Consider the following 17474-nt stretch of genomic DNA (forward strand, 5'->3'; position numbering starts at 1 on the left):
GGAAGGAATGATGCTGAAGCTGAAACTCCGATACTTTGTCCACCTCATGCGAAGAGTTGCTTCATTGGAAAAGACTCTGATGCTGGGAAGGATTGCGGGTGGGAGGAGAAGGGGACGACAGAGGATGAGATGGCTGATGGCATCACTGACTCGATGGATGTGAGTCTGAGTGAACTCCGGGAGTTGGTGATGGACAGGGAGGCCTGGCGTGCTGCGATTCATGGGGTCGCAAAGAGTCAGACACAACTGAGTAACTGAACTGAACTGAGTGACTTTCACTTTCACTCATAGTCAACAAAGAGTCCGAAATGCTGTACTTGGGTGCAGTCTCAAAAGTGACAGAATGATCTCTTTTTATTTCCAAGGCAAACCATTCCATATCACAGCAATCCAAGTATGCCCCAACCACTAATGGCAAAGAAGCTGAGGTTGAATGGCTATGAAGACCTAGAAGACCTTCTAGAACTAACACTCAAAAAAGATGTTCTTTTCATCAGGGGACTGGAATGCAAAAGTAGGAAGTCAGGAGATACCTGGAGTAACAGGCAAGTTTGGCCTTGGAGTACAAAATGAAGCAGGGCAAAGGCTAACAGAGTTTTGTGAAAAGAATGCACTGATCATAGCAAGTACCGTCTTTCAACAATACAAGAGATGACTCTACACATGGACATCACCTGATGGTCAATACTAAAATCATATTGATTATATTCTTTGCAGCAGAAGATGGAGAAGCTCTATACAGTCAGCAAAAAGAAGACCAGGAGCTGACTGTGGCTCAGATCATGAACTCCTTATTGCAAAATTCAGACTTAAATTGAAAATGTATAGGAAAGCTACTGTCAGAAAGATAATAAGCAGATTCAGCAAAATTGCCATGTACAAGATCAACATGCAGACAATAATTTTTTAACATATTTTATTAAATACCATAATGACAGCGGAAGAACATGAGGCAGCCCTCTGGCATCCTGAAAACATCTGTCTTCATTTGGGTAGTGATAATATAGATGGAAAGAAAATATATGTGCCTGCATGTATATGTGAATTTTCACTGAACTGAGTGTGTAAGATTTATGGGCTTTATGTAATACCTCAGTTAAAAGTGGATACATACAGTGGCTATTGAAGAAGGAAATGGCAACCCACTCCAGTATTCTTGCCTGGAGAATCCCTTGGATGGAGGAGCCTGGTGGGCTGCTGTCCATGGGGTCGCACAGAGTCGGACACGACTGAAGCAATTTAGCATGCATGCATGCACAGTGGCTGTATTTAGACTTCCCTTGGTATCTACGTTTTACTAGTTAATCTATCTCTTGAATATGATTTTATAGGGGAAAATATTACCCACATGGATAATATGTAAAGGAAATGATACAGTATTTTGTAGCTTCTTTAATCTATTCAACATCTACGAGGAAGCACTTAAATGTTAAAGGATGACAAAAACATCTTTTTGAAATTAGAAAATTTCTGTTTTATATGTGATCTCTTAGCTATAACTTTACTGAATTGAAATCTCTATATGTAGAGGCTGTTGGACGCTGCTTGGGAGAAGTGGGTCCTATAGATTTCTCTACAATAGCTATACAACATAGTAAAGATACATCTTATACCAAGGCTCTTGAGTTATTTGAAGATAAAGAACTTCAGTGGACCTTCGTAGTGCTGACTTACCTGAATAATACACTGGTAGAAGATTGGTGAGTATTTAATGATACCTTGTGTCTGATAGCACTTCTTCAGTTTGACATTCAAGATTGACCTCATATAAATTAACATTTCCAATAACTAAATAATAATAATAACTTTCTCCTTTAAGTTGCCATACTTTTGGTCTTAGATATTTAGTCAAAATCATTGAATTTTTACTAATTCACACAGTTACTAAAACCCTATGTGCCAGGTGCTTATTATCATGATGTATATACTAGACAAGGTGCGTGCTAAATTTTAGTGAGAGAGAAATTTAAAGTTGCTCACTCCTGTCTTACTCTTTGCAATCACATGGAATTCTCCAGGCCAGAATACTGGAGTGGGTAGCTGTTCCCTTCTCCAGGGGATCTTCCCAACCGTGGGATCGAACCCAGGTCTCCTGCATTGCAGGCAGATTCTTTACCAGCTGAGCCACCAGGGAAGGGTACACTAGACAAATAAATAGTGCAAAACTACCAAGTGGTTCCACAGAAAGCATTAGGATAGGGGAATATAAATGGTGGTATTTGAGGCACTTGTCAAAATCAAATCTCAGCTAGACGTTTTGATCCTTTTTTAAAAAAATGTTTTATTTTATATTGAAGTATAATGGATTATACCAGGGCTTCTCTGGTGGCTCAGAGGTTAAAGTGTCTGCTTCCAATGTGGGAGACCCGGGTTCAATCCCTGGGTTGGGAAGATCCCCTGGAGAAGGAAATGGTAAACCACTCCAGTATTCTTGCCTGGAGAATCCCATGGACAGCAAAGCCTGGTAGGCTACAGTCCACGGGGTCGCAGAGAGTCGGATACGACTGAGTGACTTCACCTTCACCTTCATGATGGATTAACAATTTTGTGACAGTTTCAGGTGGACAGCAAAGGGACTCGGCTATATTATATCCATTCTCTCCCAAACTCACCTTCCATCCAGGCTGCCATATAACATTGAGCAGAGTTTCCTGTGCTTTATATACAGTAGATCCTTGTTGGTTATCCACTTTAAATATAGTAGTGTGTATGTGTCAATCCCAAACTCCCTATCTCTCTCCTTCATCCTTCCCCCTTGACAACCATAAATTCCTTCTCCAAGGCTGTGAGTCTGTTTCTGTTTCATAAATAAGTTAATTTGTATCCTTTTAAAATAAGTCATAGAGTGGGAATTATAACTCCAAACGTTTTAAGCTAATCAGACAGGGCTTTCTTTTTCCCATTAATGCTCAATACAAAACAAAATGGCAACAGTTAGTATAATTTCAGCTTGCTGATTATGAGATTACTTTTGCTTTCTCGTCCCCTCCCCATTTATCTATTTGCAGTTATCTATTTATTATTTACAGACCCTTGAGCAATGTGAGGGTAAGGATGCTTTGCTTAGTGGAAAATTCATGTATACTTACAGTTGGGGCTCTCTATCCATGGTTCTGTATCTGAGGAGTCAACCAGCTGCAGATGGTATAGTATTTACTATTGAAAAAAAACTGTGTATAAGTGAATCTATACAGTTCAAACCCTTGTTGTTCAAAGGTCAAATGGATTTATTTTTGATATATTTGAGCATTTCATCGCCACCATTTTTGGGGACTGGGTTCAAATGATTTTTGCCTACAATTGGACATGTTTCTAAGGTGAATAGGGCTTCCCAGGTGGCCCAGTGGTAAAGAATCCACCTGCCAATGCAGGAGAAGCGGGTTCGATCCCTGGGTCAGGAAGATCCCCTGGAGAAGGAAATGACAACCCACTCCAGTCTTCTTGCCTGGGAAATCCTGTGGACGGAGGAGCCTGGTGGGCTACAGTCCATGGAGTTGCAAAGAGTTGGACATGACTGAGCAGGCATGTACTCCCATACTGTGGTAAAAAGGTATTTTGCATCTGTTTCCCTGTAACACCCTGTCCTTCTCTTGGGGAATAAATGATTGGCAATAATGTCTACTTGCTATGTTTTCATTGTTGATTTTAAGGACATGTATCTTTCTCTTTTATTGTTGTTGTTACAGTGAAAGGGCTGGCATGGTTTCCTTCCCAACATTTTGTTAGAAAAATTTTCAAGCATACAGCAAAATTGAAAGAATTTTGCAGTAAATACCCATATAATTACCACCTAGATTTGTACTATATTCTACCATTATTATCCTTATTTTATCACATTTAGCCATTCTTCTATTCATTTTTTAATTCATCTCATTCTAAACAATGTATTTCAAAGTGTATCTGATACAGATTTTGAAGAGATTTTCCACAGAAAATTTGCGAGCTTTGTGTTTCACTTGTTACATAGAAATTTGCAATTGATTTTTCAGAAAAAGGTGCACAAAAATACTAGTGTGACTTAAACTTGAGAACCGCAGGGAATAGGTACAGTTTGTTTTTCCTGTCTTTTTTGTAAGAGGAAAAAAATCATTACATGTTTGAGGGACCTCAGGTATACAAAGGGATGTTGACTAAGGAATTCACAGAATCATGGAAGGCTTCTGTGAGGAAATGTCATTTAGTGGAACTGAGTATTCAGGAAATAACTGGAAGATGATTAGGAATAAAACATTCCAGGCAGGGAATAGCTAGAGTAAAAAGAAGCTTCATGTGTTTGGGGATCAGAAAAAGCCTGGTGTGGAAGAAGATGACGTTAAATGAAATTAGAAAGGTCTGATTAATAAATTTGGATTTTATTTGAAATACATAAGGAAGCTATGGAGTTTTAAGCAGAGTAGTCATGATGCAACTAATCCTTTTACTGTGACTTTTATATGGCAAATGGCTTGTGATAGGGCAAAAATGGAAATAGGAAGCCTGATTATGAAACTGTTGCAGTAGTCCAGAGGAAGGGTGGCAGAAGGCAGGCTTCCCTGCTGGCTCAAACAGTAAAGAATTTGCTTGCAATGCGAGAGACCCAGGTTCGATCCCTGGGTCAGGAAGATCCTCTGGAGAAGGAAATGGCAACCCACTCCAGTATCTTTGCCAGGAGAATTCCATGGACAAAGGAGCCTGATGGGCTATGCTCCATGGTGTCACAAAGAGTTGGATGAGACTTTCACTTCACTTTCAGTGAAGATGAAATGGAACCTGGGGATATTTTTAACACAGAGCAGCAGGACCTGCTGATTAATTTGGAGGAGACAGAGAAAGATAGCAGAATGAAGGATGAATTCAAGTTTAGGGTTTATGCTTCTATGTCTTAAATTGAGACTCCTAAAAGGACTTAAGCCTTTACTTGATAGCTCATTATCACATATAGTATCAGGCTTTAAGACATTTTATGTCAGCTATCATATTTTCAGTACTGTTGTATTACAGTCTCCTTTTTCTTAATTTTTTGAAAAAGAGAAGGGCCTTTTCACTTACTGTTTGTTTAAAATTGTTCTAGACATAATGTTATCATTTGTAGGGAAATTCCCTTCTCTGTTACCCCAAATTATTTGTTCCTCATAGAGAGAATGTTATCAAAATATTTTTTGGTGGGTCATTAGTATTCTGTCATTCTCATTTCCTCATTAGCCAATGTTATTTTCAAGTATTTTTTTTTATGAGACTTTTTAATTTAAAATAAGTCATGAACTTTCTTATAGTGAATGAAAGGAATTGCTGTTACAGTGATTAGTAACTCAGGTTTACTAAAGGAATATTAAAAATTGCTTTGGTAATTGTTTGATGTTACCCAATTTTATAGGTATAAAATTTCCTAATAAATGCAAAGGTTTCCTAATATAATTTAAGGTTTTAATTTTTTCATAAGGCATTGCTTCACATTCATTAAGATTAATATTGATATACTTTGTGACATTTGAATTATATGTGTTTTTCAGTGTCAAAGTGCGAGCGGCAGCTGTTACCTGTTTGAAAAGCATTTTAACCACAAAAACTGGACATAGTTTCTGGGATATTTATAAGGCAACAACTGATCCCATGCTGATCTATCTACAGCCTTTTAGAACATCAAGAAAAAAGGTCTCTCAAATAATGTTTATTGAATACCCACTATAGAACAGTTCTATTTGCTGTGGGCTATGAATGTCATATTGCTTAATTATGCTTACACTTAATGTTTTTTGGAAATAATTTCAACTATAATTTGAACCCAAGGGATTTGTATTTTTAGTTATGGCAGTGTGGAAAAGCTGAGAGAGGTAGCCTAGAGATAGGAGGAGTTCTTAATGACAGGCTTTTTTTTCAAGGAATGGAAAACCCCTTTATTTGACCAGATACAAGCCATTGCTCCTGGTGTAGTTTATAGGTATTGTGATAATAAGTTAATGTGAAATTTAAGATGACCTAGATTTCTCCCTTTTTCATGTTGATGTCAGACATAACAAGGTTCTACTGAAAGGACTCTATGAAAGAGACTTAAGAACTCTTCAGTTCAGTTCAGTCGCTCACTCGTGTCTGACTCTGCGACCCCATGAATCGCAGCACGCCAGGCCTCCCTGTCCATCACCAACTCCTGGAGTTCACTCAGACTCACATCCATCGAGTCAGTGATGCCATCAGCCATCTCATCCTCTGTTGTCCCCTTCTCCTCCCACCCCCAATCCCTCCCAGCATCAGTCTTTTGGCCACCTCATGCGAGGTGGCCAAAGTACTGGAGTTTCAGCTTCGCATCATTCCCTCCAAACAAATCCTAGGGCTGATCTCCTTCAGAATGGACTGGCTGGATCTCCTTGCAGTCCAAGGGACTCTCAGGAGTCTTCTCCAACACCACACTTCAAAAGCATCAATTCTTCAGCACTCAGCCTTCTTCACAGTCCAACTCTCACATCCATACATGACCACTGGAAAAACCATAGCCTCGACTAGATGGACCTTAGTCAGCAAAGTAATGTCTCTGCTTTTCAATATGCTATCTAGGTTGGTCATAACTTTTCTTCCAAGGAGTAAGCATCTTTTAATTTTCTTTTTTAATCTAAGCATTTTTCTTTAATATTTTCTTTTCATAAAGCAACTGAGAAATATGCCATTGAGTTTTCACCAGTTTAACTTCAGTAACATAATGTATCATAAATATAATTTTGGTCTTAATGAAATTATTGGCAGTATAAACTTATTAATCAGTCCTGAAATTATAAATTATAAAAGTATAAGGAACATTATAAATTATAAACTATTATAAAGGAAATCAGTCCTGAATAGTCATCGAAAGGACTGATGCTGAAGCTGAAGCTCCAGTACTTTGATGTGAAGAACTGACTCATTAGAAAAGACCCTGATGCTGGGAAAGATTGAAGGCAGGAGGAGAAGGGGACGACAGGTTGAGATGGTTTGATGGCATCACCAACTCGATGGACATGAGTTTGGGCACGTTCCAGGAGTTGGTGATGGACAGGGAGGTCTGGTGTGCTACAGTTCATGGGGTTGCAAAGAGTCAGACACGACTGAGGAACTGAACTGAACTAAATACTGTAACCTGTAAAACATTGCAGTTTTAAGATTTTAAAATTTCATTTCATCCTGAAATCAGTTCTGTATGGTAGATTTGGACTGGTTACATATATAAGGCAGAGAGTCTGTGATTCAACGTACCGCTAATAAGCTGAGAGTAGAAGTTTCCTCCTGTTTAGATCAGTAAATTTTCAACAGATTCTACCTTTCATAAGCATAATTGTATTTTAATTTTTAAAAGTAACTGATGCCTCTAGGTTTAGTTTTAACTATATTTAATTTTATTTGGAAATATGTTTGTTTATGCCTAGATATTTGTTTGGCATAAGAAAGACAAAATGTGTTTCTGGTTATTGTATTTACATTTTCTGATCACTTTTTTCTAGTTTTTAGAAGTACCAAGACTTGACAAAGAAAGTCCTTTAGAAGGCTTGGATGATATAAGCCTGTGGATTCCTCAAAGTGAAAATCATGACATTTGGTTAAAGACACTGACTTGTGCTTTTTTGAATAGTGGTGGCATAAAAAGTGAAGTCCTTCAGTTATTAAAGCCAATGTGTGAGGTAAGATTAGTCTGACTCATATCCTTTCTACTTCTGTTTTTTTAATTTGAGCTTTCTCATCATAATTTTCTTTGCTTGTCCCATTCCATTTTGCTTTTTTGTTCATGTTCATGGCCTATATATAAAAAAAGAGTTCTGTGTACTGCACATCCCCTTCATGCAAAATAACTTATACTCAGCTGTTGTGAACCCATTCAACAGAGCATCTTTTTATATAGGACTTTTCAGCTGTGAGGTAGCTACATTTCAGATGAGTTCTAAGGGGGTGTCATAAATAACATGTTACTAATGATAGTTAAAATACAGATGATTAGAAATTATTTGTGTTAACCAAAGGTCTGTTCTAACTTTTTAAATTTACTTCTATTGAGGTCATTGTCATTAACTTTCTGTGATGGTTTTTTTTTTTTATTGAAATATAATTGGTTTACAATGTTGTATTGATTTCTGCTGTACAGCAAAGTGAACCAGTTATACATGTACCCACTCTTTTTTAGATTCTTTTCCCATATGAATCTTTAAAGAGTATTAAGAAGAGTTCCCTGTTTTATACAATAGATCCTTATTAGTTATTTGTTTTATATATAGTAGTGTGTGTATGTCAGTCACATTTTCCCAGTTTATACCCACCCCCTGTCCTGGAACCATAAATTATATTCTACATCTGACTCTGTGACCCTGTTTCTATTTTGTAAATAAGTCCATGTGTGCCATTTTTTTTAGATTCTAAATAAAAGCTATGATATTTACCTTTCTCTGACTTAAGTCACTCAGTCTGACAATCTTCAGGTCCATCCAGGTTGCTTCAAATATCATTATTTTGTTCTTTTTATGGCCAGGTAAAATTCTGTTGTATATATATGTACCAAAACTTCTTTATCCATTCCTCTGTTGATAGACATTTAGGTGGCTTCCATGTCCTGGCTGTTGGAAATAATGCTGCAGTGAACGTTGGGGTACATGTGTTGTTTTGAATTATGGTTTTCTCTGAATAAATATGTCCAGGAGTGGGCTTGCAGGATCATATGGTAGCTCTGTTTTTAGTTTTTTAAGCACCCTCCATACTATTCTCCATATTGACTATACCAACTTATATTCCCCCAATAGTGTAGGAGGCCGCACTTATTGTTTGTACAGTTTTTGATGATGGCCATCTGACTGATTGAGGTGATACCTCATTGTAGTCTTGATTTACATTTCTCTAATAATTGGTGATGTTGAGCATCTTTTCTTCTGCTTTTTGGCAAGTCTTTCGTGTGTCTTTGGAGAAATATCTATTTAGATCTTCCATCCAGTTTATTTATTTATTTTTTTTTTTTTCTGATACTGAGTTGCATGAGCTGTTTGTATATTTTGGAGAGTAGTCCCTTGTCTCTTGCTTGATTTGCAAAGATTTTCTCCCATTATGTGGGTTTGTCTTTTCATTTCATTTATGGTTTCCTTTGCTGTGCAAAAGCTTCTAAGTTTAATTAGGTCCCCTTTGTTTATTTTTATTTTCACTGACTTTAGGAGGTGAATCAAAAAAGATTTTTCTGTGATTTATGTTAGAGAGTGTTCTGCCTGTTTTCCTCTACAGTTTTATAATATCTGGCCTTACATTTAAGTCTTTAATGCATTTTATTTTTGTGGATGGTGTTAACAGGTGTTCCAATTTCATTCTTTTACACGTAGTTGTCCAGTTTCCCCAGTACCACTTATTGAAGAGACTGTCTTTTCTCCATTGTATATTCTTGCCTCCTTTGTCATAGATTAGGGGACCATATGTGCATGGCATTGTCTCTGGGCTTTCTGTCCTGTACTGATGATGTATATTTCTGTTTTTCTGCCAGTATCGTATTGTCTTGATTACTGTAGCTTTGTAGTATATTCTGAAGTCAGGAAGCCCATTTCCTCCAGCTCCATTTTTCTTTCTCAGGATTGCTTTTGTTATTCAGGGTCTTTTGTCTCTCCATAGAAATTGTAAAATTCTTTTTTCTAGATCTGGTTAAATGCCATTGGTAGTTTAATAGGGTTGCAGTGAATCTATAGATTGCATTGGGTAAATATAGTGATTTTTACAACATTGATTCTTCCAATCCAGGAATGTGGTATATCTTTCCATCTATTTGTTTCATCTTTGACTTCTTTCAATAGTGTTTTATAGTTTACTGAGTACAGGCCTTTTGCCTCCTAGGTAGGTATATTCCTAGGTATTTTATTTTATTTTTTCCCTTGGCCCTCTATGAGCCTTGTGAGTTCCCCAACTAGGGATTGAACCCATGCCCCCTGTGTTGGGAGGCATTGGACCACCAGGGAAATCCTATTTTATTTTTTTAATGCAGTGGTAAATGGGACTTTTTCTTTGATTTCTTTTTCTGGTCTTTCATTGTTAGTGTATAGGAATGCAACAGATTTCTGTGTATTAACTTTGTATCTTGAAACTTTACCAAATTCATTGAATAACTCTAGAAGTTTATGGTAGCACATTTAGGGTTTTCTATGTATAGTATCATGTCATCTGCAAACAGTGACTGTTTCACCTCTTCTTTTCCAATTTGGATTTCTTTTCTTTCTTTTTTTTTTTTTTTCTCTCTGATTGCCATGGCTAGGACTTCCAAAACAATGCTGAATAAAAATGGCGAGAGTAGACGTCTTGTTTCTGATCTTAGAGAAAATGTTTTCAGTTTTTCACTGTTGAGTGTTATGTTAGTTTTGGTTTTGTCATACATGGCCTTTATTAGGTTGAGGTAGGTTCCCTCTATTCCTGCTTTCTGGAGAGTTTTTTTGTTTTGTTTTTTTAAATCATAAATGGGTGTCAAAAGCTTTTTCTGCATCAAATCTGTGACATGCTTTCTTTGTTATTGTTGTTCAGTCACTGAGTCAGTTCTTTGCAACCCCATGAACTACAACACACCAGTCTTCCCTTTTCTTCACTGTCTCCTGCAGTTTGCTCAGACTCATGTCCATTGAGTTGATGATTCCATCCAACCATCTCATCCTCTGTCCTTCCTTCTCCTCCTGCCCTCAATCTTGCCCGGTAACAAGGTCTTTTCTAATGAGTTGACTCTTCACATCAGATGGCCAAAGTATTGGTGCTTCAGCTTTAGCATCAGTATTTCAAATGAATATTCAGGGTTGATTTCCTTTAGGGTTGACTGTTTTAATCTCCTTGTTGTCTAAGGATCTCTCCAGAGACTACTCCAGCATCACAATTAAAAAGCATCAATTTTTCGGTGTTCAGACTTCCTTATGGTCCAGCTCTCGCTTTGATTATATGGACCTTTGTCAGCAAAATGATGTCTCTGCTTTTTAATATACTGTCTAGGTTTTTCATAGCTTTTCTTCCAAGGGGCAGGCGTCTTTCATGACTACAGTCACCGTCCGCAGTGATTTGGGAGCCAAAGAAAATAAATCTGTCACAGTTTCCATTTTTTCCCCATCTGTTTGCCATGAAGTGATGGGATTGGATGCCATGATTTTTTCCCATTCTATTGTTTTCCTCTATTACTCTGCATTGATCACTGAGGAAGGCTTTCTTATCTCTTCTTGCTATTCTTGAAATTCTCCATTCAGATGTGTATATCTTTCCTTTTCTCCTTTGTCTTTTGCTTGTCTTCTTTTCTCAGCTATTTGTAAGACCTCCTCAGATAACCATTTTGCCTATTTGCATTTCTTTTTCTTGGAGGTGGTTTTGATCACTGCCTCCTGTACAATGTCACGAACCTCTGTCCATAGTTCTTGAGGCACAGTGTCTATCAGATCTAATCTCTTGAATCTATTTGTCACTTCCACTGTATAATCATAATGCATTTGATTTAGGTCATACTTGAATGGCCTAGTGTTTTTCCCTACCTTTTTCAATTTAAGTCTGAGTTTTGCAATAAGGAGTTCATGATCCGAGCCACAGTCAGCTCCAAAATTAGGGTTTATTAAAAATGTAAACTTTTAAACATGACTGTTAGAGTTCTGCATTCTATGTAGAAAAAGTGCTAAAATCCTATTTTCAGCTTTTTCTCTTAAATGTTGATCCTCATTTTCCCCTTTGTCAAATCTGTTATTAGTAACACTTTTCATATATCAAATATTTTTTACAATAGTCACATAGTAATTATATTTGTAAGCATACCCTATTTCATTATATGCAAATAGCTTCGACTGGAAATGAACTATTTCAGTGTAATATATATGTTCTATATAGATGTTCTAGGTTAGTTTGATTAAAAAAAACAACACTACCTCATACATATTTTTTTTGTACGTTTTTCGTAATATATAGAGTTCGTGGCTTGTGTCATTAACAGGGAATGAATATTTTAAGTAAAATGTTTTTACTCAAAACTATTGACTGGATGTGTTTGTATATTTTAGGTGAAAACTGACTTTTGTCAGACTGTGCTTCCATACTTGATTCATGATATTCTACTACAAGATACAGATGAATCATGGAGAAATCTCCTTTCTACACACATTCAGGGATTTTTCACTAGCTGTTTCAAACACTCTTCACAAACAAGCCGATCTACAACCCCTGCAAATTTGGATTCAGGTATTCTGTTAAATTTCTCAACTTGATACTGTTAAAGTCTCAGTTCTAGAGAAAGATATTGTTTGAGTCCCATCAAGGCACTTTGTAGGCTTAATCTCATAACCTCTAAACATCTATTCTGCCATCTGTAAAATGGAGATAAAAGTTGTAACAAGTTTTCGATGAAATATTGTGTGTAGAACACATAGGATAATACTTAATGCATAGTACCCTCTCATTAAATATAGACTAATATTAATGGAGCAACTGATTGAGTATTTAGTGCCTATTAAACACTGTGCTTGTTGCTGGCAGAATTACTTATAGTTCTGTGATCTGGGATTACTATAATTAACATTTGGCATATACATTAGTTTTTTTTTTAAGGAAAATTGGACTATGTTTTACTTAAACTTTTGTAACTTACCCTCCTTCTGTGCTGTTGTATAAGAAGTATTTCCCATGCTGAGAGCTTATTGCAGGAGAAGTTAAACCAAGAATTGAATACACATGGGCTTCCTTGGTGGCTCAGTGGTAAAGAATCTGCCTGCCAATGCAAGAGATGTGAATTCGATCCCTGGGTTGGGAAGATTCCCTGGAAAAGCAAATGGCAACACACTCCAGTATTCTTGTCTGGTAAATTTTATGGAGAGAGGAGCCTGGTGGGCTATAGTTCACAGTGTCGCAAAAGAGTCAGACATGACTTAGCAACTAAACAATAACATCAATACATTGTTGAGGGCTCATTGTTGGTCAGTTTTTCAAACCTAAATTTGAAAAAAGGAAAAGATTTATAGATCTGTGATGTTAACGTACAGATTAATACATCCTGAATATGTATTATTAATGTATTTTATGTACAGACATAAAACTAGATTCACGTACTGTACTTCAAGACCAATACAGTTGACTAAGACTTTTTTTCATCTTTATCAGTTGTTTATGCATATTTGTGCTATAGCCTTTCAAACATAAAGCCAGCCAGTTTTATTTTATGCCAATATTTTTATTGTTGTAAATGAAACTTTAAATTTCACATGTAAAACTTACCATTGAAAAGGAAAGTATATAGATGTCTATCAAATGGTTTCTTTTCTGATGTCTATAAGTCTCACTGCCTTCATTTGAATGTCCTACGTACATCTCAAATTCAGCTGTCCAAAGGTAAATTTATCATCTTCACCTCTGTTCCCCAACCTCCTCTTTTCAGTAAAGAACATGCAGTGGTTTAAGCCTGAAACCTTTCTCACATGTCTCATCTGATCACCAAATCCTGGGAGTTCTGTGTTATAAATAACATTAATCCATCTATTTTTCTTTGTCCACAGCTGCTTTCCAGCTCTGTGGTTCAATACACTGAAATCTTTCAGTAAATTCTCCATGTTCATTCTTGTTTCAGCCATCTTACTGTTGTCTGGAACACTATTCTTTCTTCCTCTCCAAATGAAACATTAGTTTTTCAGATACCATTCTTTTCTGTGAAACTCTTCTTGTTCAGAGTTCTTTTTTTATATACCTCTCTGATATTCTAAACTTTATCATAGCACACATCACACTGTGTTAAGAGTCTCTTAGGCCAGTCATTGAGTTCCATTTGGTCAGAAATAGTCTTTCTTATACCATTGTATACCAAACACCTACCTAGTATATTAAAAAGTCCTATGTAAATAGTTACTAAATCAATGAATTAGTCCTCTTCAGAAATAAATATAAATTACAGTTAAATTCTTAATCTTATTAAGCATATAGTTTCTTTTAAAAGAAAAAGAAATGTCATTAAATTCCATTTGTTGATTCATATTTATTAAGAGCCTGTTTTGTGCTAGAACCTTATAGTGTAGAGGAAGACAAATTCCAGACAAAAGGAAGAGGACGCCTAAGCACACCTGTCTGGGTCTGATGGGACATCTCTTTCTTTGTCAGAGTCAGAGCACTTTTTTCGATGCCATGTGGATAAAAAATCACAAAGAACGATGCTTGCTGTTGTGGACTACATGAGGAGACAAAAGAGGTAATGTGACTACTGGTTCTTGAGTTTGAGTATTTAGAAGTGTAACTTGTTATTGCTGACTGAATTTTAACATGATTATTCGAGGTAATGCTGTTACAAGGTGCTGTATTTAATATGTGTGGTGCTTATATCTCCTTGAAATAAATCCATATTCAGGGTGGAGCTTTGGTGAAATCAAAGTCAGGAACTCTCAATACTTTTTTAAGTGAAGTATAGTTGATTTATAATATTGTGTTTCTGGTGTTCAGCAAAGTGATTCAGTTATATATATGTTTTTTTTTTTTTTTTCAGATTATTTTCCATTATAGGTTATTACAAGATAAATTATAAGACTTTGAATACTGTAGGAACTCTGAATTCTTGGAGAAGGAAATGGCAACCCACTCCAGCATTCTTGCCCAGAGAATCCCATAGACAGAGGAGCCTGGAAGCTACTGTCCTTGGGGTCACGAAGAGTCGGACACAACTGAGCGACTGAGCACTGAATTCTAGCCCCAACTATAATAGTAACAGTGTTATCTTTGCTAAATCATTCAGTCTCTGGGGGCTTTAGTTTATTTCGTTTATAGTCATGGAAAAGGAATAGCGATTTTCCAGGTTACTTTTAGTTGCATTGCTCCTCTTTTAACTTTTTTCTTTACTTTTGTCTCAGAAGTAGTTAGAATTATGTAAAAAAGTTCCTTTATTTATCTTTATTATGAAGCACAAGTTTCTTTACTGTGTTACAAGGTCCTCAAAATCTGTGGTTTTACATAGTGATACTGTCTATAGCAGTGTTTATTATCTTGATTCTGATAAATTGCTTTATAATTCAGTATTTTTGTTCCTTTTTTTTTTTTTTTGAGATGTTTAACAATGAGTACAGGAATTGATAGAGAGAATGGTCAACAGGTTTGTACTACTCCAGAGTTGACCAGAACTTTAAAGAAATAATGTAGTAAGCCTATAACTTGAATAGGTAGGCATTGGTGTCTCATTAGTTTGTATGATAGTAGTGGCAGTGACTGATAAAGAATGGGAAGGAATAGTGGGAGAAAAATAAAAAATTGGTAGTGGAATTTGGAAACATTTTTTGACCTAAATGCATTTACATCTTAAAAATTTACTCCTCTGTATCCTCCTCGTGCTTGCCATCTCATACTTAGGAAAAGAAGTCTTTGGCCTTTCAGTGTCTGTGTTTCTGGTTAGAAAGTTACTGATTCACTGTATTGTTTTATATTGAATCCTCTTGTGAGAAACCCCATTCAAAACTTTAACTGGCAGCATCTCTTTTCTCAGTGTTGGGAGGCAGTTTCACCTCTGAATTATTCATTTTATATTTACCATTGAGTTAGAGAAGTATTTACTTTGGTTAGCCTTCAAGAAGATAAAATTTCTCAATATTAAGTTTTTATTCTAAATAAGGCCTTAAAGAAGATTCTTGAGAGAATATGGCTGGGACATAGAATAAAGAGTAAGGACTTGAGTTCAGGTTCATGTTTCTCAGAATCAGTTCAGTTCAGTTCAGTCGCTCAGTCGTGTCTGACTCTTTGTGACCCCCATGGACTACAGCACGCCAGGCCTCCCTGTCCATCACCAACTCCTGGAGTTTACTCAAACTCATGTCCATTGAATCGGTGATGCCATCCTACCATCTCATCCTCTGTTGTCCCCTTTTCCTCTCACCTTCAATCTTTCCCAGCATCAGGGCCTTTTCAAATGAGTCAGCTCTTCGCATCAGGTGGCCAGAGTATTGGAGTTTCAGCTTCAACATCAATCCTTCCAATGAACACTCAGGACTGATTTCCTTTACGACTGGTTTCTCAGAATAGCTATAGTTAAAAGTCTTGGCTATGTGATAGGTACTTTATTCATCAGCTTTGTAAGCATTATTTGCTCATTACAGCTGTTCTCTGAGGTATACATTGTTTCCTCGTTTTGCAAATGAAGAAACTGAGGCTTAAGAAGTTAGTTCCAAAATTCATACAGCTTGTAGTAGGTAACCCAGCTGGATTTGAACTTAGCTAGAGTTTCCTGCTTTAATACCAATTTTCTTAACTACTGCCTTGTCACATCTCTATAAAATTGTTTTGAGAAAGATAATATCATTCCTTCCAATTAGGGCCTACTGTTATCACCAGGGAAGATTTTTGTTAAATAACCTCAACCTAGGCAACTAGCTGAGAAGAAGAATAACTAATAGGAATGATGTGTAAATGTGTCTTAGAAGAAACAATATTTTCATTAAATTGATCATTTAAAACCACTTGTGTATGTATTTTTACTGTACACTGTATAGCCTATTCTTAGCTTGTGGTCCATGGATCCCTTGGTGGGGGGCAAGTATGAACCTCAAAATTTTATGGGATAATGGTCCATAGCTTTTATCAGATTTTCTAATAGGTATGTGATCCAAAAAGAGTGCTGGAACTCTATATTATCTTGGGTGTTTATTGTTATATATTGGGGATATGTGGTTTTTGGTTATTTGAATGTAATTTTCTTTTTAACTAGCACTGGCTACCATTGTATTCTATATCAACATACTTTTGGTATGTAAGTTAAAGAAATGGACGTGACCGTATTTAAATTTTTTCTTTAGACCTTCTTCAGGAACAGTTTTTGATGATGCTTTCTGGCTGGAGTTGAATTATCTAGAGGTTGCCAAAGTAGCTCAGTCTTGTGCTGCTCATTTTACAGCATTGCTCTATGCAGAAATCTATGCAGATAAGAAGAACTTGGATGATCAAGAGAAAAGGTAACGGGATTTGGAAGTTTTGGTTTGTAAAATTGGTGTCGAATTTGTTTCATTAAAGGTATTTATTAAAGAGGTGTTTTACTTCCACTCTCCCATTTAAAAGATAATTTAAATAAGCGCTTTCTACCTTTTAAGGAGAAATGATAATAAAAGTATGTTAAAGAAATAAGCAATTCTGCCCTGAACTAGAGATGTTTATTACTCAATAATTATAAAAGTTACACACAAACTTCTGGAGGACAGAGATCATCCTTACTTTTCTCTGTATTCCCCGCAGTAACTAGCATTGGGAACTTTATATAAGTGATCAATAATTATTTTTCAAATGGTTGAATGATTCCCTAATTTTAAATTAAGTTTACCACTGTTCTCTCACTTTATTCAAGATCCATTTTACTTATTGACTAGAAGTAATGTAACCTGATTTGCTTTCTGTGACTAAATCGCTTTCATTGTTTTGGTGTCTACCTGGATTCCTACTTCTTTACTTTGCTTTTCCTCTGAGTTAGAACTCTCATAAGAGTTTAACAAGTATAATATTAGATAATAGAAAAAAGCAAAAAATAGCCAAGAAACTTGAAGAGTAAAAAATACAGTTTA

The 17474-nt window shown here is 36.3% G+C and overlaps 1 protein-coding gene across 1 annotated transcript in view; it reads left to right on the forward strand.

Annotated features, from left to right (window-relative positions):
* The window catches only part of ATM (ATM serine/threonine kinase), a 156326-nt gene that overhangs the window by 80971 nt on the left and 57881 nt on the right, over nucleotides 1-17474 (forward strand). The window contains exons 35-40 of the mRNA XM_040257918.1: nucleotides 1529-1700; nucleotides 5490-5631; nucleotides 7446-7622; nucleotides 11970-12147; nucleotides 14050-14137; nucleotides 16719-16874. Of these exons, the coding sequence (XP_040113852.1) occupies nucleotides 1529-1700; nucleotides 5490-5631; nucleotides 7446-7622; nucleotides 11970-12147; nucleotides 14050-14137; nucleotides 16719-16874 (913 nt within the window). The remainder of the gene's footprint in view (nucleotides 1-1528; nucleotides 1701-5489; nucleotides 5632-7445; nucleotides 7623-11969; nucleotides 12148-14049; nucleotides 14138-16718; nucleotides 16875-17474) is intronic.

This window comes from Oryx dammah, unplaced genomic scaffold, assembly GCF_014754425.2.
Source record: "Oryx dammah isolate SB20612 unplaced genomic scaffold, SCBI_Odam_1.1 HiC_scaffold_17, whole genome shotgun sequence".
Classification (NCBI taxonomy): Eukaryota; Metazoa; Chordata; class Mammalia; order Artiodactyla; family Bovidae; genus Oryx; species Oryx dammah.